The 24,241-nt window shown below is 33.4% G+C and overlaps 1 protein-coding gene across 3 annotated transcripts in view; it reads right to left on the reverse strand.

Moving 5' to 3' along the window:
- Positions 1-24,241, reverse strand: part of CSMD3 (CUB and Sushi multiple domains 3) — a 1,184,516-nt gene that overhangs the window by 6,067 nt on the left and 1,154,208 nt on the right. For all 3 annotated transcript variants that reach the window (XM_055314112.1, XM_055314111.1, XM_055314109.1), the window contains 6 exons: positions 16,061-16,172; positions 13,461-13,640; positions 11,228-11,293; positions 5,572-5,730; positions 2,927-3,039; positions 243-330 (listed from right to left, as the gene is read on the reverse strand). In XM_055314112.1, the coding sequence (XP_055170087.1) occupies positions 243-330; positions 2,927-3,039; positions 5,572-5,730; positions 11,228-11,293; positions 13,461-13,640; positions 16,061-16,172 (718 nt within the window). The remainder of the gene's footprint in view (positions 1-242; positions 331-2,926; positions 3,040-5,571; positions 5,731-11,227; positions 11,294-13,460; positions 13,641-16,060; positions 16,173-24,241) is intronic.

Here is a 24,241-nt window from a genome sequence, read left to right on the forward strand (position 1 = left end):
CAGTGTGTCATATTTATTAGAAATATAACAAAAACCAAGCACTGTACAGGGTTGGTACATAGAGAATCAATATTTTGAAGAATGTGATTACTTAAAAGGCTATCAAATGTATCAATGTATAATCCTGACAATGCAAAATTCAAAATGTAGTAAGTGTGCCTAATGTACAGAATCCACTGTATTTTTCTTATGATGTCTAGAGTAATAAAGGAACTACATGAAAATGAAAATGAATACATTACCTAGTCTTTGTAGTCCAAATTGCCCATAATCTTTGCCCTGAATAAATCCTTGAAATACATAAGTAGCTCCATCAGGCTCAGCAGAAACCTAAAAATATTTATAAGGTTGATTAAATCTGAAGATTGGACACAGCTATATTTTCCCAGCCTTAATACATATTCAGTTTTACTCTTAAATGAATGTTATGCAGAGTTTCTAACTCTGTATCTTCTTCCTATATAAAACACTACACATTGTGCAAATTTACCATCATTATAAGCAAAATCAAAATGTTGATTTTTAAGTAATTAGAGTATTAGAAAAAAGGGGGTTGGTTATTAATATAATAATTTAGATATACAGAGATTTCTTTTAGCCTAAGAAACCTACTGTAAAAAAAGGGGGTAATGATATGGTGAAACAAAACAAAGCAAAGGATCAATTAAAAATTAAAGTAGAAAACTGTACTTTGTAGATTCAATTACTATTTCGCATATATGCACTCTCTCTCTGCTTCCCACCAATCTACATAGATAGAATGTACTTTCCATCTCATTGGGTTTGGTCCTGTGACTTGCTTTGGCCAATGAAATGTGGGTGGAATTAACAGTATGTCAGTTCTAAGCCTAGGCCTTAAGAGGCATGTTTCCCATTATAATAAGTGAAAGATGCCATTCACAAAAGACCACATATTACATGATTCCATAAATATGAATATCTAAAACAGAGAAATCCATAGAGATAGAAGATAAATTTGTGGCTGCTTAGGGTTAGGGTGGAGATGAGAGGTGGATGGGTAGGGTGATAGCTAAAGGGTGTGGAGTTTCTTTTTGAGGTAATGGAAATATTCTAAAATCAACTGTAGTGATGGTTACACACTTGTAAATATACTAAAAGCCACTGAATTGTACACTTTAAATGGGTGAAGTATATGGTATATGAATTGTATCTCAATTGAGGTGTTTAAAACACATTATCCGTCAGAGCTTCTGACCTCTGACAAGAGAATATGCTCTGGGTAGCTGCTGCCCCTCCAGCCAGGGCCCCAGAATAAGAACCTAGAGCAGACCAGAACTTGCTACCACAGCTTCAAGTGGAACCCCCAAAACTAGCCCCAGATACATGAGAAACAAAACAAAACAAAACAAAAAAATACTTCTTTGGCCCTGAGATTTTTGTGGTTGTGTCTAATGCTGTAAATGCTGACTATACCATGTATCTTGCATGCGTATAAAATCTTATATTTAAAAAAATACTTTATGTGCATATTGTGATTTGCTCTCATAAATAAAATAGAAATAGATATATTTCATTGTTCCTGATAACTAGTAATATGAATTTGCTCATAAAATTGTTTTAATTAGGGCAGCCCTGGTGGCACAGTGGTTTAGTGCTGCAGGGTGTGATCCTGGAGACCTGGGATCGAGTCCCACGTTGGGCTCCTTGCATGGAGCCTGCTTCTCCCTCTGCCTGTGTCTCTGTCTCTGTCTCTCTCTCTCTGTGTGTCTCTCATGAATAAATAAATAAAATATTTTTTAAAAAAAGGATTGTTTTAATTAGTTACCTAAGTCCTGTATACTATTGTAAAGGTTGTAAAAGACCTTGAATTCTTACCCTAAAAAGCAAAATATCATACCCACCTGGCCATAGCAGTCTGACATGTCAGAAGAAGTGATTATTTCCTTATTATCAGACACCATAGTCTAGTCATGGTCATTTTTAAAAATGAAATGCTCCTAAAAAGAATAGCTCAAACTCTAATATTTAAATGAGTGAATTCATTTTGTTTGCTTCCTAGATGAAATAATACAATTACACAATTTGAGTGCATTGAAGACATGAGTTAATTTCCAACTCCACAAATAATGGCACAGATAGGGAAATAAGATAAACATTTTTTTCTCCTTGGGTCCTAAACTTACTGAAGCCTATAACTTACTATCTTCTTTCCCACTAGGTTTTCCTTATAAAAGAAGACCTGTTAGTTGTTAGGATGTAGCCAGAATTCTCCGGCTCATTTTTTAAGAAAGACTCTGGGGGAATATGTGAATAGAGACTTGTTGCATCTAACTGCCAATTTAGAAATTCCACATAAGTGGCTGAATAGGACAGGGTGATTCCATGGTGAAGCTATGGTAACTATTTCTCCACTTGAAATAATTCACATAACTTCTTTTCATAAACAGGTTTATAAAATATCTCAAATATTTATAAAATATCCTACATCTGTTAAATTTACAGGAAAAAAATTAAGTGTGTTGAGCATACTTAGTTTTTCTGATGCATTTTGTAAATATGCTGCATATGTTTTCAACAGTAGACCCAGACAAAGAATGAAGTATGTTACCTAGATTTATTTATCATAGTACTGACCATAGACAAAATACATTTGATGAAACCATAAAAAAAACTAAATGGCCTTCATGCACATAAATACTACGAAAGTAAGCAAAATTCATCAGGAACCAGTCATTCTAGGTTTAACATTCTAGATGATTAAGTATTTACACTGAATCTTTTCTCAAAATAATTTACCCAGAATAGTATTTTTGCCATTTTATATGTGCATGTGTGTTCATAATTAGCTAAATTTAGAAATTTACCTTTTTCTGTAATCTTAATGACAAATTATAGCACAAATTGGTTATTAAAATTAGCAGCAGACATTTAAAGAGCAATACAAAAAAAAAAGAGCAATACTTACAAAGCCATCCATGGCCCAATTGTCCTCCTTCATTTTCTTCACAGAAGCATGAGTTGGTACTTTAATAAGGTAGATATGTAACATTAAGCGAGCTTCCTGGCTTTTATATACCCCTGTAAAATGTAAGGACATTTTAGTCTACCAATTTTGTAAATATTTCTGCTTTATTTTATAGTCTTTAACTCTTTAAATATATCATGTAATGCATGTGACAGGAACAGAAATCAAACAAGGGCAAGTCAAGACCTGCTTCATCCATTGCTTTCCACAAATCCTGAAAATATGTTAATTTTTTCAGCTGAAATTCTCAACTTAAATCTTAATTGTGGGGTTTAAATTACCTATGCTATTAATGAAGTATTATCATTCTTAATAACATCATTCCATGATATTGTAAACAAAATGATTTCTGCCTCCAGTGAGATTTAAAATCTTCAAAGATGGAAATCACATGTTAAAATTCCTGATATTTTTCTTAATAATGAATTTGGTGCCAACCCAATTGAAAGAATATTCTAGGTGCTATTAGAGCCATAGAGGAGAAAATATATGTTCCTATCTAAAGATAGGATGCTTAAAAGCATTTCCAATAAAGTAGGAGATATAAGTCAGATACATAACCAACTAAAATACATGAAAAAATATGATAAATAAAAGGCCAGAAGAGAGAGGGATCATTTCACAATGGAGTGATTAGGAAATGCTTATTTAAAAAAAGAACATTTGGACTGGGTCTTGAAAATAAAGTGAGATTTTTAGTTTTAGAAGGTAAATATAGGTAATGGCATAAAAGAGAAAAGCAAACATATATATTATGGGGTTTTTTTCTTAAACAGTAAGTATTCTAAGAGTAGGAATAAGCTGGGATATAAATGTGCTTAGGGGAATATTAGGAGATAAGAGTCTAAGTAAAAAATATTATGATTAACTTATGGTTGAAATTTGACTCCTTCATTCATTTATTTAATCTTTCACCTATGTTATAAAGTTTCATAAGAATATGCTGGGAATACAAAGATGATCCATAGATTTTGACCTAAACTAAGTTACAGTTACTAGGGAAAGACCAAAATAATGAAAAATAATATTGCTGGGAAAATGTTATAATTGATTTATATGGAGACTGTGAGAGCAAATTTATCTATGTTTTTTCTATATTTGTAGGAATTTATTTTGAAATTTCTCTAGGTTAGATTATATATACATTTGCTTTGTGCAAACTCATAGAAAATAAAGAGAAAAAGGTTATGTCTCAAATAAATCAGTAGTCATAATTTTATTTTGTTACTATAAAGCTTTTTCAATTTACATCACTGTAACTGTGTATAGTTTTTAAAAATATAATACATATTAGCTTCCAATACTTTAACAGAGAATCATTCAATAATACAAAATGTTTGACAGTTCTCCTAAAATATACAAAATCAATAAATATAATGTTATTTTCCATTTCATTTATACTACAAATTATCTTATTATTGATAATCTTTAGGATATACATATAGCCAAGAAGCTTATGTATTTATTTTAGAAAGGGAGAGAGAGGGCAGGAGAGGGCCAGAGGAAGAGGGAAAGAGAGAATCCCAGGTACAGCATACCCAGCACAAAGCCCAACATGGGGCTCAATCTCATGACCCTGGGATCATAACCTGAGCCAAAATCAAGAGTGGGATGCCTAATTGATTGAGCCACCCAAGCACCCCAACAGCCAAGACATTTAAATTTCATATTTGCAATATCAATATTTTAGAAATATTATTTAAATAAGGGCAATTCAAATTCATCACTTGGACAATATTCACTGAGACTTATTTTGTTCCAGATGCTTTTTTAACTTTTGAAATAGTATGAACTGGAAGGCAAAGAGCTTCCCTCTTAGATCTTTTATTATTGGAGTATAGACAAATAATGTCATATCATGTTATGTAATACCACGCTATACTATACCATAAATAGTGAAAAGAAGAAAGTGAAAGAGGATGAGAGTGTGTGAGACTAAGAGTGTGTCTGACTGTGTTTGTGATGAGAATGTTGCTTTAGATAGGATCATTGGGATACTGTTAATGGAAGACATTTGAGAAAACATCTGAATGTCAGAAAAAAAAAAAACAGAACAAAGGTAATGATGGAAATGTGCACTAGATCAAGGACACAGAAACTTGAGAAGGCTGAGCAGTTGGATAGGGCCTCTGGGTCCCTCAAGCATGTTTAAAGTAGCACAGATCTACCTTTTCTGTCTTCAGTTATGGTATCCATCTAAATATTCTCATTTGAAGAAACGATTCTGTGTCCATAAAACAGTTGCAAGTCACTTATCTGGTCTCTTTGGTGTTATGTGAATGCAGAAAGATTTAGTTATTCAAATCAAAGAACTTTTCAAATCAAAAGAATTATTCCATTTCATGATGTCTCATTCTAGCTACATCAAAATATTCATGAACAAGCTTATTTCAGAATCAGAGTTTTTCATTTGTGTAGTAATATTCATGTATCAATCCAAAAATCAGAAAGCCTTGTTTCTTAATAAATTATGAATGTCATTAAAATGTAACAAATATTTCACAGTATAAAAATCACTAATAAAAATGATGCAATTATAGAAGTGAAGGCATAATGGCACTGTTTGCTGTTCTTTAATGTGATACCTGAAAGTAGCAGTTCCATGTTGCTATTGCTGAGTGTGGCATTGACTCTCCCGGTAGAAGCATTGAAACTAGTAACTGTCAAGGTCATGGGTTGTTTCCTTCCTTTGAAATTGTAAGAGCCTTTCCATATGTAATTTTGGGCAAACACATCATCTGGAACTGTAAATAGGTTAAACACATACATTAATTTCATTGTGCCCTGTAAATATAAACATTAAAAATTAGATTAATGGATATTAGTTTATTGAATAATGAAATTTTGCTAAACACACAGCAATGTGAAATGTGTATTACAAAGTGAATTCTTCATATATGTGTTTCAACCTTTTTTTGAATAAACCAAAATTGCAATAACCTAGATTTGTATTCATACATGAGTCATCAAAGATAGACAACACCAATTAAAGACATAAGGCTTATATTCAGAACGAGCTAAACATCAAATTTACTTATATTTGGTATCCTCTAGTAACATCTTTCTTTCAGAAGGAAAATAAAATGATTTTACTGAGCCAAGTCAGTCTATATAAAAGTCCCAAGAGGTCTGGTTTTCTCCAGGCAGTATGAATAGATTTATAGAAGGAAGAGCATAGGGTTAAAACCCCATCTTCCAGAATAGGACTTAAGGACTGTTAGGAGGGATGCTCTTTTGTCCCCTTTACAGAAGACTGAGTTCAGTTATTCCAATAATAGATGCTCCTGAGGAAGAACAGGTCTCCACCATATTGACAGCTTTGAATTACAGTATTTTTAGAAATAAAGAAATTGTCTCTAGAATTGCTCAACTCTCATGGGGGAGAGATGAATTGTGGTCAAATCCAATAATATTTTAAATGTTATAAAACTCATCTAAAGAAGGAAAGCTCTTTATTTTAGATAGCCAAACAAGACATTATATTTATAGAAATTAGTTATGTAATTTAGAAGTATATAAGTCAAATATGGCAAAGTCTTCTCAGATCCTGAAATGAGGCTAAGAGAAACTTCCATCAATCCTATGCATCACAATAAGGTACACCCCCAAAAGTAGCTATTCCAGGGAGTTATACTAGAGTTGCCTGTTTGTGCAAATGAGTGAATAACAGAATAGGGGAAAGCCTGTTTTCCCCTAACAAGTTATTGACAATTTGTCACCTAGTCTTCACTGCATACATCACACTTCTTACTGCCCAGATCACAGAGACTGGGGTAACATTCCTTGAATTCTACTCAGCAAACCAAAATCACAAAACTACTAGAGACATAAAATGCATAAAACAAAATATCCCCAGGAGTTGTATTTTGACTGAATATTTCAACACATGATGTTTTTCTCTATGATAATTCAAGAGCAGTACACCTGAAGAGTTAGCACTGCAAACAGTAGAGTTAAGCTCCTTTTAAGTCCCTCCTCTGCAATTTATGAACTTTGTGGTTTTGCATAAATTACTTAACTCTCCAAACCTGAACTTCCTCCTAATTAAAATGAGGTTAACTTAGAGTTATTATGAAGATTAAATGAGATACAGAAAGTGAAGTGTTCAGCTAAGTGATAGATGCTACCATTACTATTACTACTACTGCTGCTGCTGCTACAACTCAGATAAATTAGGAAAGCTGTGGATCTTAGACCTTACTGCATAATTGCTAATAAAATATATATTTAGCAGACACGTATTTCGTAAAATGACTAATCCATAGTTCTGACTCTGTGACCTTTGCCAAGTCATCCTTACGGTGGCACTCCCTTCCCCAAACCCCAAACTTCACAGCTATGTATGCTATAGGGGAATGCTATGTATGCTGTGTATGTATAAAGGAATCTTACCTAGAACTTTGATACAGTGAATGAGTAAAAAGCCCTCAATTTGTTAAAGTTTTTAGTAAAAAAGTATGTTAAAATTTTTAGTGAAAAAAAGTACCTAAAACAAGTTTGCAGGAGAGAGTGACAAGCTATCTTGCCCTGAAAGACCTGGAATTTGGAAGTAATAGGCTCTTAGTTTTCCAGGTAAAAGCAGGAACAAGGGAGAAAGATATCCTAACGGCAGTGCCTAACAGTTCATACTCAGTACGTAAGAGTTGTCTGTCTCATTGTTGATTTTCACCAGGACTGTATTGTGATTACTCTTTGCTATCTCTGAACCTTTAAAGAAAACCTATTACACCTGTTGATCTTATCCGTAGTCCTTAGGTGAATTAGTGATGGTTGAAGGAGATGAAAGAGAACCTCAGTGGCAGGAGAAAAGAGCAATGGAAAGATGCAGGTAGCAGCAGCAGCCAAGTACACTGCATCGGGTTTTAATCATTGATGTGGAAGGCAATGTTTCACAACCGGGTCTCCAGAAAAACAAGACAAAATGAAACAAAGCAAATGAAAAAAACTGATGAGTGATATTTGCTGATTTCTAGAGTGTAAATTTTCCCATAATTGCAGATTTCAAACTCCTACCAACATGAAATCACTGAATGCAAAGTTTGGAAGAAGGCACAGAATTGTCTGTTACAAGCCTCTACCTGCGGGCTCCAGCATGCCACTGCTGCCTTCTGCCTTTTGAGAAATGCAGCTCAGGTTGGGCAAAGCAGACACCATCTGGTGATTTATATTCCCGTGTACAATGGGAATGATAATACTTCTTTCTATCATAGGTCTATTTGGGGATTTAACTATGAATGTGTATTTGGCTGTTCTTTGTAAACTCTAAAATGTCATCCCTCTCTCATTGATGTGGACAATGAAAAGAAGTCTAAGATGTCATGATCCTTTCTTTCAAGGTGTCTGAATTTAAACTTTACTTCACAGGCTTCATAGCATTGCTAAATGTAGTATCATGCTCCTGACTCTGATCCAATTGCCAGATTTCATTCTTGTTATTTTGGAGTAATTTAATCACAGTGCCTCATGATTTTAAATTAAATGTTTCTAATGTTTTCCAGTTGAAGATAACATTTACTCTAAAGTTTTACAGATCTTTTTTTACTAAAGTTAAGAATTCTTTTCCTTTATAATTTATTAAGAGTATTTTTGGAACCAGCTAAATTATAAATAGGTTGCATTTTATCAAATATTTTCTGTGTAGGTATTACACTGATCAGAATTGTTAGCATCTTAATCTCTCAATATTGTAGATTACTTTTAAGGATTACTTAATGTAAAAATATCCCTGCATATCTATCATGAACCCAATTTGGTTCTGTCATCTTTTGGTTTTTCTGTTTATCTATAATTTTGGATTTGATTTGCTAAGATTTTATGTAGATTATTTTCATCTATATATCCTGAGTCAAATGGGCTTGTAAATTTCCCTTTTGTATTTTGTATTGATTATTAGAACTATATTGGATCCATAGAATGATATTGATTTTTTTATTCTTTTTTTTTTTTTTTAGGGAGAGAGAGCGAGTGGGGGAGTGAGGGTGTATGGGTGTAGGGGTGGGGAATCTTAAGCAGAATCCATGCTGAGTGTGGAGTGTGAGGTAGGACTCCATCTCACTACGAGAAATCATGACCTTGAGATTATGACTCTGAGATCACAATTCTGAGATCATGACCTAAGCTGCAAACTAAGAGTCAACTGATCGCACCACCCAGGCACCGTTCATAGAATGAGATTTCTTGACAAGAAGAGATTTTATAAAATGGGATGACCTGTTCTGTTCCTTTAACATTTGGCAGAACTCATCAGTAGATCCATAAGGACCTGGTTTTTCTCTATGGAAATAGTTTTAAACTCGTACTTTATTTGTTATAGGATCATTCAGAATTTCTTTAGTTCTAGTGAAATATACTTTTCTAGTAAGTTGTCCATTTTTTAAAAGTTGTTTTTGACAGTGTTCCATTAATATAATTATAATTGATTTAATCTACTATCTGTGTGGTTATATTCACATTTCCTTTTGTTTTATTATTTAATTTTTGTTGTTTTTTTTTATCAATCTTACCAGAAATTTTCTACATTTCCACCCCAAATAACTACTAGTGGGTTTGTTGAGATTCTTCTATTGCACCTTTAGCAGGCGGGAGTGGGGGGATTGTTTGTTCATTTTATTATTACAATAATTTTCTTCTTTCTTTTGTTTAGTCTGTTATGCTTTATAGAGCTTATAAATAGGGCTACTTAAGTCATTAATTCTGTAGCTTTCTTCTTTTCTAATGTAAGAATTTAAAGCTATAAATTTCCCTCACAATTTTGCTTTTGGTATAGTCTCCAAGTTTTGATATTTAGATTTTTCAACATAAGTCATAGTGTTATACTTTCTATTTAATTTCTTATTTAACTTATGAGTTCTTCATAGTATGGATTTTGTTTTTAATTTCCACATAATCAGAGGTTTTAAAAATATACCTATTTTCTTTTTAACTTTTCTTGCATCATGTTCAAATATCAGATCTGAAGACTGACTTTGCTTTGAAATTTATACATTTTATTAATTGCTTAATATATGATCACTGTCATACTTGTCTCATATGCTTTTGCATAAAATATATAATCTATAATTGTTGCAAAAAATTTTATATATGTATATTGGGTCAAACTAATTAATTGTGTTCTTCCATATTATTTTTTATTTTTATGCCTGCTTGATTTATTAATTGGTGACCATAAGTCATATTTTGCCTGGGAAATTCAGGTTTTACATTTGATATACTGGAGTTATTATTTAAAACACTTATCTGCTACTAGATAAGCCATCTCCCTTGGAAAATTCTGCATTGATTGACCACTGTAGTTTTCTGATTCCATTGCCAAACTTTCTCTCTTATGTTGACATATTCTTTGATTGCTCTAGTGGCATTCAGTCTATTTCCAGTGCATGTTAAATAAATCAGTGTTTCAGACTGATTTTTTTTTTGTGGGTACTCTAGTTTTATAGCATGTACCTTGAGAACTTCTGAACACAACTAAAATTAGAAACTAACACTGTTTCTGGCTTAATATAACTAGACCAAATCTATCTCCACGGTACAGAACAAATGCTAAATCTTTAATTTTATCTGTAGCTTTTAATTTATATCATATAAATAAAATACAGACTAATACTAAAAAAGCAGCTCTCATATACTGAGGGCTTACTATGGGCACAGCACTTCACATTTCATGAAGTTCAATTTTTATAAACTAATCATTGTTTCTTTTGAATAGCTAAATAAATGTAGGCTCAGATATATAACATAACTTTTCGAAAGTCATAGTGTAGGAGGCAAATAACATGGTAATTACATTAAAGTCATAAAACTGAGAAGCCTATGTTTTCAATGACTACATTTTAAATTCTCATTTTTAAAATCAATAAACTAGAAAACAAAATTGCTGAACTTTTACTCTCATATAGTGTATTTTGTTCCTTCTTTAAAAATCTATATTGAAAATGTCTCATCTTTTTTGTTTTAACGTTTTAAATAAAGCAATGCCAATATAGTATAGTAACTTTCAGATACTCCTAAAGAGATATTTTATGAAGAGAACTATAAACATTATTTGGAATATAAACATATCTCAGAATTACATTTCTTGAGATTCAACATCTTAAAATATAAATTTTTAAATTCTAAATAGTCAAATTCATGGTTTTCCCATACTGAATATATATTTTTCTAAATAATGTTCACTTTGTCAAGAAAACAGTATATCACTTTTAGAAATCATGACTTCTAGAAAAAACAACTGAAATTACTAACCACTTAGCTTTGGGCTGGGTGTTCCTAGTGCAGGTCTTGGATCTTTCACCAATATTTTCGAACCAGCTATGAAAAAAAAATTTAAAAGGTTTACAAAAGTTAATATAATTAATAACACACACACACAGTAATGCATTGTCAATTTTATTCTCTTACATATCATATAGTTTTCTCCAAAATGTCCTATTCATCCTAACATTTCAGCACTACTCAACACTTCTGTTGTACAGCTAACAACTTCAGCAATTACCCCCATTATAGTCCAATGAGACAAGGGAAAGATTAGTGCTGCCTTATCATTTTAGAATTTTCTTTTTTATTTTAAAGAACATGTAAACCATGTAAATCAACATGTCAATAGTTGATTAAAGCATGGTAGCTGACAGCTATGGGTATGTTCCTATTGCACAAAGGAAGAAATAATTTGGTAGGGTATGTGTTTAAAAATCAAAATTTGTGAGACACTTGGGTGACTCAGTGGTTGAGCATCTGCCTTTGGCTCAGGGCATGATCCCGGGGCCCAGGGGTTCAAATCCCACATCAGGCTCACCACAGGGAGGCTGAATCTTCCTCTGCCTATGTCTGCCTCTCTGTCTGTCTTTCATGAATAAATAAATACATCTTTAAAAAAATAAAAATTTATTAAGGTGCTCATGGTGTTATAAGAAATTGGACAGACTCAAAACTAAAGAGTCAATACTAAGGTTTTAAGCCAAACCACAGGTAGTTTAAAACAAGGAAATCATATGAGTTACTGGATATGCCTGCAAAGTTATAGAGCTATGACATTCAGTGCTTATAGACTGTGGTACAGGCAGATCTTTTTTATAAGGACTATATAATGTCTATAAAAGGTTTTAGGGGAAATAATTTGGGTGCACAACACTCTGACTCCAAGACAGAGAACAATTTGGAAAGGAAGGGATATTGATAAAGAGAAGTTAGGAGTCTGTGGCAGTAGTCCCAGTAGAGAGAATGCTGTTAGCCTACAATAGTAGTGATGATAAATAGCAAAGTGGATAGATAAAAAAAGTTATTGAAATTCTGTTGGGTTTAAATGGACTTTTAATCTTTCAATCTCATGAAAAATTTAAAACAAACTGAATAGTGTTCTTGCTAAGAGAAGAAAGTGAACACATTTCAAAAAGAAGGTCATTAACATTTGTGAACGCTGCAAGAGAACAGGAATTAGAAGGGCTGGAAAAAAAAAAAAGGAAAAGGAACGTATTGATGACCTTATCAAGAATTCTGGAAAAAACTTCCTTTATTCCTTGTTTTGAACACACAAGCCTTTTTTCCTCTGGTAAATTCAGTAGTACATCTTATCCAGATGGGGACTATTCTGATCAAACAGCAAGAGAAGTGGAAATTTCACTTAGATCTAGTCAAAATACTGTATCACCCTCGTTGACTAACAGATTTAGAGGTGGGCTCCATTTAAAACTGACAACCAGACTCTTATCAAGAAGAAGAAGAAAGTTTGTCAAAACCTCTTCTAAACCAAGAGGTATGCTGGCAGAAGTTTTTCCTACTGTGGTAGGTTGAATAATGTGACCTCAAAATTCATGGTCACCAAGAATCTCAAAATATGACCTTTTTTTGGAAGTAGGCTCTTTGAAGATGTAGTTAACTAGAGATCCTTAGATGAAATAACCTTGAAATCTAGTGCCTGGTGTCTTGATAAGAAGAGGAGAGGACATGTAGAGATAAATAGGAAAGGAAGCCACATGAAGATAGAAGATAGGAGACAGAACTTGGTATGGGGAAGCTCTGAGCCAAGGAATGCCAAGGATAGCCTGAAGCTGCTAAACAGTAGGAAGAGATAAAGCATGATTTTTCCCTAGAGATTTCAGAAGGTACATGGATCTACCAGCACCTTGATTTTGGGCTTCTGGCCTCCAGAACTGTGAGAGAATAAATTTATGCTTTATTAAGCTATCCAGCTTGTGGTACTTTGCTACAACAGCCCAGAAAACTAATACATGTACCATGAGGAAGTAACTAGAAGAAGAAATAAAGAAGAAAAAACAGAGCATGAAAAAGAATTTATAAAAAAGACCTCAATAATATCTCTGTGCCTCTGGATCCAGAAGGGCCTGCCCTTGGAGTTGGCTAATATATTTCCCTTATTCCTAAGCTAATCTGAGTTAAGTTTTTGTCTCTTGCATTTTATTTTAGGAAGACTGATATACTAGAATAGCTTCTGTGAGAAACTTCCATGATGAAAATTTACCTTCACAAACAGGAACTTTTCCAGTCCAGGTGTTATCAGATCTACATACTCTATGTTCTGTTCCACCTGCTAAGAAGAAGCCAGGCTGGCAGGTATAAATGAGTGTATAGCCATGAGACGGAAGGTCCATTCCTACTACATTTGCATGAGCAGGAGTTTCTGGTTGTTTACAGCTGTGGGCTATATTAAGAAAAAAAAAAGAATAGCATTCATTTTTTATAGACATGTTAAGAAAATTTTGAGATGACAGTCACAATACATATTAGAGGCATGTTATATAAATATAGTTTTGCATAGTTATTCTAATCAATCAAGGAAATATATCAATGTCAATATACATATTAATTTCACAGGATATCATGTCCTAAGCAGTCATCTGTGGAACATGGCTAGATGTTAAGAGGGAAGCTAAAGGGGGAAAAAGACTTACTGGGGATAATTAAGCTCATAAATATGTTCTATATCACTATTCTAGAAAGTCAAAATAATTATCATTTTAAAGGATCTAAGAAGTCCTGTAGTAAGATACCTTTCAAAGGTGGTCAAGCTCAGCTTTTCTATACCAGTTTATGAAATATTATTTTATTATTTATTTTATGTTTATTTTAAATTTTAAAAAACATGTTTTCTAAAGTTAAATAAAGGGATCCCTGGGTGGCGCAGCGGTTTGGCGCCTGCCTTTGGCCCAGGGCACGATCCTGGAGACCCAGGATCGAATCCCACATCGGGCTCCCGGTGCATGGAGCCTGCTTCTCCCTCTGCCTATGTCTCTGCGTCTCTCTCTCTCTCTCTCTCTCTCTCTCTCTCTCTCTCTCTCTGTGACTATCATAAATAAATAAAAAAATAAAAAAAATAAAGTTAAATACAACCACAGCTCAGTATGTTACTCTGACATTAATACTTCCTAACGCAGAAATCATAACTTAATAATTTTTTACATGTGGAATTTTCTGACCATATTTTGTGTCCATAAGTAGCAGTATCTTCATTTTTTTTAACTTCTGTCTCCTTTTCTTCAAGGTTCCTCTCACTCTTGATTCTCCACCTCTCTTCCATTTTACCCATACGTATGCCACTTCTTGGCCCTGCCCCCAGTTTCCATTTTATATCTTATAAATACTATTCCTTTCTCAGAGATAGATGCTACAAGGAATTTCCTTCCTAAACCAGAAGCATTTTCTGATGGTTTGTTCATGGATAGGGATACTTAAAAGCTTGCCTCTGAAAAAAATGTTCTGGACAAATTTGCTTGAAAAAAAATTTCCATTTGTTTCCCAATGGAGATTCACAAAGCTATAAATAAGAGCTAACATTTTAAAAAAATATTGTGTGATAAACATTGTTATATGTTTTATATTTAATGTGAATCCATTAATAACATTTAATCCTTATGGAGGAAATACTCTAAGGATAAACACAAAAAGTCAGCCTCTACTACATCCTTTTTTGGCAGAGAGGTGCATTACTATATTCTTAGTCCTCACATTGTGCACATAGTAGAAGTTCTGAAATGCTTTAAGTAACCACTCTATTTAAATAATCATATCCTATATAGAAGTTATCAAAGAACTCTGGTTTACTATGAAATACCTAGTTACATCTCACACATGTTCTAAAGTACATGCTCTACTGAATTCTCTTTAAGGAATATTGCCATATTTAAGTATCAACCAACCAGGCATGTGAATGACTTCTCAGTGGATCATCCTGCTGCTTTTCAGTGAGCCTCGGGTCCATTGGGGCCTCCTGTGATCATTCAGGTGGTTCTAAACAGGGCTAGCCTAAATTCACAGGATTTATTGAGACTTCAGCAAATCCTAAAAGTTGGTCACCATTCTGATGAGTATTTCTACTCTTGCTTACTCTTTATTGTTTTTCCCCAGAAGGCTCAGGATTTTAAAAGATAGTAAAGAAGATAAAAAAAAAAAGAGAAAGTGGGAGGGAAGGAGATAAGTAATTCACCAGCTGAAATTTATTTCTAACTGTAAGTCAGAAAAGACAGCTTCATGACCTTGGGCTTTGTTCTTCTTTAATCTGTACGGCAAGTGCTCTCAATTTAGGGTCAGTGCACATTTAGAAGCTCCAGGAAATCCTGAAATAGTAATTCAAATATTTTGGTCAAACTATTCATGCGTATTTCCTTCCATGGATGTTTCTATCTTTCTCAGAGGGTTTCACAAGTGATAAAGAATTAAGAGGCACTAAGTTGGAGCCTTCTGTATTTCAGCATACTTCAGATTCATAGGTGCAGATCTCTAAATTGATAAACTAATAATTATCTAAAATTTCCAGATGACCAAGCTAAACACAATTACAAGAGGTTTGCAAAAAAGCCAAAATAGTGCTCCATATCTTATAGCTTCTTCTTCTTCTTTTTTTTTTTTCTTATAGCTTCTTTAGAAAGAATGCTCCTTAATGGGTATTGGGGTTTGATATAGTAATAAACTTCTAGATGTAAATTATCTTTTATCATAATCTTTAAAAATCCATGTAATACATCTTTTGTATAGATTTAGATTTACTTCTCACTTGTAAGAAGAAATGCATATAAATTCTTATCTGTGGTAAGTATAGTATAATTTCTTAGCCACAATACTTACGTATGCACTCAGGCTGAATTCCACTCCATGTGAGGTCAGGAAGGCAAGTGCGTGTTGTAGACCCTTGGAGAAGGTGTCCCTTTTTGCAATGGAACTGCACAACACTTCCTACCTATAGCAAATTACAGAGAAAAATGCAAATGTACCAATGCAGCTTCTAATATGGCAACAAACAGAAAAAAAAAAAAAACTTTGGATAAGAAAATGCTTTCAAAAAGAAATTCTGCATGGTAGAAACTGGAAGGAAAAGATATTTAAAACTGATTTAAGGGCAGCCCAGGTGGCTCAGCAGTTTAACACCGACTCCAGCTCAGGGCATGATCCTGGAGACCCGGGATCGAGTCCCACGTCGGGCTCCCTGCATGGGGCCTGCTTCTCCCTCTGTCCGTGTCTCTGCCTCTCTCTCTCCTCTCTGTATTTCTCATGAATAAATAAATAAATAAATAAATAAATAAATAAATAAATAAATAATAAAACTGATTTAAAATAAAATTGGGGAGAAATCAAGACTAATGAAAAAACTTACATCTCTTTGTATACATATCATCATCAAATATTTGAATACCCAGTGCATGGATAGGTGCCAAACTTTTTGCCATGGTAGTCTGAAGACAATATACAAGATACCAAAAGGCCAATTAGCTACATCTGAATACAAGACAGAGAGGTAGATAGTTAAATAAAGATAAAGCAAGATGGTTGAAGACAGAGAAATAAAGATAACTAACAACTTAAGAGGCAAATGCATATGGAAGATCATAAATGCAATATGAGATTATATGCAAAGGTGTTTAGATGCAAAGATTGTGATTGTAGCAAACATATGTTGTAAGATATGGAGTTTACACTAAGCTTTTAAGGATGTGGATTTTAGATAAATACATAGAACATAGTTTTCAAAGTGTGGTCCCCAGACTGGTAACCTCAGCATCATTAGGAACTATGTAGAAATGCATTTTCTGAGACCTTATCCCCAGGCCCCCCTGAATCAGAAACACTGAATGGGACCAGCAACCTGTGTTTTAACAAGCCCTCCAGGTGATTTTAAGGAAAAATAAGGTTTAAGAACAACTGATAAAAACATAGAAAAGATAAGAACACGATGTATGAAGGTTCATATATACATCATATAGTTTAGGAAAAAGAGTACAGTTGATTAGTTGGCATTCACACAGTGAGCTGGGAAGTTTCAGGGGTGGGGGAGGTAAAGTGACAGTGAGATACCCCAAAAAAGAAAACAGACCCCAGAGTAATATGTATGTGGCTTTAACTCTGGATCTGATCTTGCTTGAATAAGGTATATCCCCTATTTGAGGCTGAATCTATAAATAAAGATAATATTTGTCTTGATATTTGTTTTAAACATTAAATGACACAGGACATATAATATACTCCATACAGGGATGGCACATAGGTTTTAAATAAATTCCAACTATAATTATTAAGTCAAAGATACATGTAAGAATCAGTTTCTGAAGGGTCTCAAATAGCCGGCTATGGCACTTGAAATCTTTAATGAAAACATATGGTTGCTAAAGCTCTTGCTAGAACAAGTAAAATTTGCGTTGAAAATTAAATTAGCCCATTGCATAAAGAAACTACCAAACAAAAACAAAACAAAACAAAAAAAATGACCAGCAGTAATTATAATCATGAAGCCAGCACTACTATATTAGATTTAAATGGATAAAGGCTGAATTAACTTGTGTCAGTAGACTTGGGAAGGATGTTGTTTACTCAAACTACATTACAAGGAGAAATCATCAGGGTTTATTAAATAATTATGGCTGGAGGACAAGGTGAGAAATATTTAGTGCCTGCCACTTCAGCCTTCCCCGAAAATGGGAGTCTGAGAATGATCAATCATCCTCTTAGCATGTTTCACAAATACCCTATTTCCTTCCTTCCTGGTTAGTTCCTACTCTCCGCTGCTAAAGGAACATGGCACTAAGCTTAAGGTGACATAATTTGATCCAAGATTCCATTTGGACCTTGAGAGTAGCTGAATGCTACCATTTCTTATATTCTCATTATTACACAGAGCTATGCTCTACCAAAAACATTCAATGTCAACCATCACTCTCTGATAGCAACCTTTAATCTTCCGGTTATCTTACATTGTGTCTTCCCAGACACCCTCAAGATAGCCTTGAGTAGATCCCTTACCCTCGACAACCTATTTTGTTCAGGGCCACTACACTGTCCAACTCCACTGTCTAACTCCAGTTAGCATGTTCATTCTGGATTCTATATAAATTAAGTCCCTCAAATTGTACTCCAGAGCACACAGTTTACATACCCTGAAGTTATGCAATATAGGGCTACATATTCTGACTCTGTCATATAGACTAGATTATGTGATTGATTATGTAGACTTTGCAATTTTGTTCTTCAGTAAAACCAGTTTTACAAAACCCATTTCCTATATCAATTCAGCGATCCTAGTTTAGAGTAGATTTTAGTTAATGGCTGCCACCTTCTACCCATAAATCTCCCCTCATTCAATCTTCCACCAAATACTGATAATTTTGCATCTTAAACTGTCCCATTCTCCCTTTCTCTACTTAATATATCCTGTTTTAGTCTTCAATATATTTTCTACAGGTTTGGTTCTCAAATTTTAGGGGGATCCCTGGGTGGCTCAGTGGTTTAGTGCCTGCCTTTGGCCCAGGGCGGGATCCTGGAGTCCAGGGATCAAGTCCCACGTCGGGCTCCCGGCATGGAGCCTGCTTCTCCTTCCTCCTGTGTCTCTGCCTCTCTCTCTCTCTCTCTCTCTCTCTCTCTCTCTCTCTCTATATATATATATATATATATATATATATATATATAATAAATAAATAAATAAATAATAAATAAATTTAAAAAAAATTTTTTTTCACAATCAGGAGGACTTACCAGAACACAGAGAGATGAGCCTCCCTTGAAAGTTTCTGACTAAGTAGATCTAGGGGAAGCCCAGAATCTGTATTTCCAACAAGTTTTTAAGTCGTACTGCTCCTGCTTGGTCAGGGACCACACTTTGAGAACTACTGTCGTAATTATAATTATAATAATCGTAATTACAATAATCATCTAACTTGTTTCCATTTCTCCAGTCTTGATCACATTAAATTTATTTTCCACATAAAGTCAGAGTGATCAAAATGGAAGTATGACCTTAGCATTCTCCTTAAAATCTTTACTGTCTTATCACCCATAGGATAAAGTTACATTGTGCTAAATTAATAGATAAAAGTCCCTATAACCTGACCACAGCTCATCTCTCTAGTTTCATCACTAACCATTTACTTTTACTCAAATTGTGCACATATAACATTGAATTTTTGTAGTTCCCTTAATGCATGCTTATTTTCATGCTGTTTACCCTGCATTGAATGCTTTTCCCATCTTGCTTTTCCTAGATCTTATCCTAAAAGATTTAGCTCAGAAATTCTAGAAAGGCTTCCCAAGAACAATAGATTAGGAGAACTTTCTTTTATGTGCTCCCTTAGCAACTTTCAAAGTTACCAATGTTATCATTTATCCTATGAAATCACCCACACAGCAGGGGTTAGTTTCTCTAGACTAGGGACTGTATTATTCACCCTTGTGCACCAAGATCTCTTGAAAACGTTAGATCAACTGAAGGAACGGGGACTGATAATTTAATACAAAATCATTTAATAACTTTAAAAGATTTAACATGACTATAGTTTCTTAAAGTACAGTGATATCCCTTCCATACTTTACATAGCAGGAAGCTAAATCACTGTTTATTCTTTTAAGGGTACATTTGGGTGACTTCATTAAGACTTGATTTAATAAGATATAAGAAATATTTTGGATTACATAGCAAGACTTTTTTCCTAATTTCTGCAAACTTTTCCAAAGTCATCATAAATACTAATCAGATGCCACGAAATAAAATCTATTTAATTTTTTCTATATCTCACAAACACATGAAATAACTATCTTTGTCATATTCACAAATACTTATACAATATATCTAATATACTTAGAACCAAATTTAGTAGTTGATTAATTTTTTGTTCAGAATTTATTACAGTTCAATCATTTACCAAAATTTTCTCCAAATATCAGTGCATTAATAAATATTTTTTTTCAGTTATAAGACCAGTTGATAGTATACTTTATATAGTTCTCCAACCTCTTCCAACTTGTGATGATAGGTTCTTCTGATTCTAAATTAACTTCTAACATGCAAAATATTATTTGATTATTTGTAGAAAAAATTACTTTCCATTACCTAATTCAAAAAATTCTTAAAAAATAATTTATGTACAATTTTCGTATCCATATTTATTAATAAAAAGTGCCCTGCTTTATAACCAATTATATACAATGCAAAAATATTGAATATCATATCAGAAATTTAAAATAATCCATTTTAATAGCAGTCGATGTTTAAATAAAAATCACTTTAAGTTGGACCCAATTAGCATGTTTTGTGCAAAAGCATTATAAAATCTTAAGACATGCCAATTTAGTAAATATAATTTATCTTCTCTAATTCCTCATTGCTTTATTTTTTTTTCTTATCTCTTTATTTTAAATGTTATATCTCAGTTCCTAAGCCATGAAGTCTAGATAGCTAATCAAGGCATAATAGAAATTTTGTATAAATATAGAATATTCTAAGTAAGACCTATCCATGTCTTTCATGATATTTCATAGCAAATAACTTTTGTTTTCCTAGAATTTTCATCATTGTATTTATTTGTGTCTGATTTTTAACATCACATATTAAAAATGTTTGTTTAATATACATTTATATAACATACATATATATATATATATATCAAACTAAGGCTTCATAATTTATATGCTTCCTCTGTACCATATTGTAATAACCACTTTATATTTGTATTTTTTACTACGTGTTTATAATAAACATTTTACCCAAGAAAAAATAAAGTAGCTTCTAATAAAAGACATACATAGATTTTGACTAATAAAATTGATGTAGAAAGGCAGGATCATAAAAATGAAGGGACAAAATATATGCTTACGATAAGATGCAAGGAAGTTTCAATGAGCATCAATTTTGGACTTGAGGTCTTGGTTTAAAAAACTTTAAATTCTAGGATATCCTATAGTTTGTATTAAAAAGTTATCAGATTTTAATTAAAAACATTGGATGTTATGGGATTTTTGTTTTAAAATTCATGTCATCTTATTCATCATTTAAAGTCATGAAACACTATGTAACATGTTTGTCCCATTCAGTATACTTATATACTAATTTAGATTATAAACTGGAAATCATATATAATCACCATGGTTATTTTGGTAGGACTAAAAGTCTTACTATTCAATATCTTGGCATTACACATCAAAGAGTGAGATTAAAAACATTTCATATCTATAATAACTTGAATATAACAGGTCCTCACTCCTAATGATGTGTCTTCCAAATCCACATCTCAATTTAAAGAGTGAGACAGCAGTTAGTGAAATATGTGTGTTTGGCATTAACTCCATAATTAATCTGGATATTATATCAATCATTTTGACAGCTATTCCATTCACTACTGTTCTATTTTAGCCAAAAAAAATTCTAACTTACTGTATTTTTGATATAAGAGAAAGTACGTTGAGTACTTTTTCCAATATTAGAGTTTTTGTCATCTCTAGCAATAGGTAATATATCCTTATATGTTAATAAATATATCTATGTCCAAAGATCTATGATATGAATCCATATAGAAAAAGAGTGAATAAAGATATTAAAGAAAAAATAAATAAATGATTTGAGTGCCCGTGTAATTCATAACTTTCTCCTTTCTCTTGTCCCTCCCAGAAGTGAGTAATCTAACAGCTATAATTTTACTTAAGTCACTGCTGGCTACCTGATAAAACCAGGAATAGACAAAAAAGTTGAGATGTTCTGATTCTCTCTCTAGAAATTTGGAACTGAGTTTGAGACAATTAATCACTTTCTGTATGTGGCTGAGAGATAAATAGAAAAATACCCCCTTGATCATGTGGCCAATTTGCAAAGAGAAAAACAAAGTAGGCAGAGTAGTGGAAAAGATTGAGTCCTATTATCCAGTTTCTAGATTCTAGGCTTGGTGGGTCTCAACTAGATCCCTTTTCTTGGGGAGTTTGAAATACCTGCACATGGCTTATAATGTTTTTAGGCTTAAGCTAGCCCAAATGGTTTCTCTTAACTTGCAAGTGAGAGTTTTTCTCAACCAATAAAGACGGCTTATCCAGGATTCTATTTTGAATCTAACGATACATTAATATTAGTTAGAATTACATAAACTTTAAAATTGCCATGGGCTTTGTACAAACTTATTAAATATATTTAGTATACATATACATATATACTCACATACCAGTCATATGCATGTAAGAAAGTTGATGTCCCTAATCTAACATACTGAGAACATCATTTGTAATTTAAAAAAAGATTAATATAATTATATAGTTTATCATATTTGAAATATAGTCTATTCATATTTATCTAAGTAGAATATGCTGATCCAGTGCATGCTTATTAGCCAAATAATATGCTTTCAGGGTTATATTAACCTTGGGATAACATTTTTCAATGGTTATAATTGAATTCTTACAATGCAGAGTTAATAATTCTATTCATTTCACGGATGACTATACTAAATTCATTCTTGCTCGTTTCCATTCCCGATATTTCAGAGAGTATGTATTAGAAAGGACTCATACTCTTCAGAAAATCACCTGATTTAGACACTACCATCAAAACTCTGTATTTTCTCAGGATATTGAGAAAAGTGAGTGAGTGACCAAAGTCAAGTCAATGTTCTCTTTCAGTTTCTTCATCTACATGATGAGGACTAATGCTCTTTAACTAGTTGTCCATTTCTCAGGATTTAGATTAATTGATAAAACCTTTTATAAAGATATGAAAATTAACAAGGCAGGAAACAACAAATGTTGGAGAGGATGTGGAGAAAGGGGAACCCTCTTGCACTGTTGGTGGGAATGTGAACTGGTGCAGCCACTCTGGAAAAATGTGTGGAGGTTCCTCAAAGAGTTAAAAATAGACCTGCCCTACGACCCAGCAATTGAACTGCTGGGGATTTACCCCAAAGATACAGATGCAATGAAACGCCAGGACACCTGCACCCCGATGTTTCTAGCAGCAATGTCCACAATAGCCAAACTGTGGAAGGAGCCTCGGTGTCCATCGAAAGATGAATGGATAAAGAAGCTGTGGTCTATGTATACAATGGAATATTACTCAGCCATTAGAAATGACAAATACGCACCATTTGCTTCAACGTGGATGGAACTGGAGGGTATTATGCTGAGTGAAGTAAGTCAATCAGAGAAGGACAAACATTATATGTTCTCATTCATTTGGGGAATATAAAAAGTAGTGAAAGGGAATAAAGGGGAAAGGAGAAAAAATGAGTGGGAAATATCAGAAAGGGAGACAGAACATGAAAGACTCCTAACTCTGGGAAACGAACAACGGATAGTGGAAGGGGAGGTTGGCAGGGGGTGGGGGTGACTGGGTGACAGGCACTGAGGGGGGCACTTGATGGGATGAGCACTTGGTGTTATTCTATATGTTGGCACATTGAACACCAATAAAAAATAAATTTATAAAAAAATAATAAAATAAAGCTTTCTAAAAACACCAATATAATGGAGACTGAGACATCTTTTTCACATTTTTGTATTATGTAGACAGGCCTGAGGCAAACCGGAAGAACTGCAAATGCTATCAAATCAATGTTCATACTGTGCCAGAACTGAAGATAAATGGAAACTATTTTTAGCAACAGAAATATGGCACTCTTGATGAGTACTTCCTTTAGAAATGGATTTTTTCAGGTTCCCACTGAATTTCACACAAAATAGTACCATTTAGAAAAGTCTGCAACACAAGGCAATTGGGCAATGTGTATATTGGCTATTTCCTTGTGGAGTCAGTATGCACTTTGGCTCCCCTAAGGTCCCTGTAATGAAAAACTCACTGAATCTCTACATAAAATCTAAATTAGAAAATGTGAAAATAAGAAAGTCAGCCACACATGACTGGGCATGCTGAAGAATTCCAATGTAACAATCCACCTATTGTCTAACAATAGGATAAATGATTTTCTCAGAAATTTCCCATGCCAGTGAAAATGTTTAAAAATACTTTAGCATTATACACATATTATAAGATAAACATATTTTAGTCTACTT

This window comes from Nyctereutes procyonoides, unplaced genomic scaffold (assembly GCF_905146905.1).
Source record: "Nyctereutes procyonoides isolate TBG_1078 unplaced genomic scaffold, NYPRO_anot_genome, whole genome shotgun sequence".
Taxonomy (NCBI): Eukaryota; Metazoa; Chordata; class Mammalia; order Carnivora; family Canidae; genus Nyctereutes; species Nyctereutes procyonoides.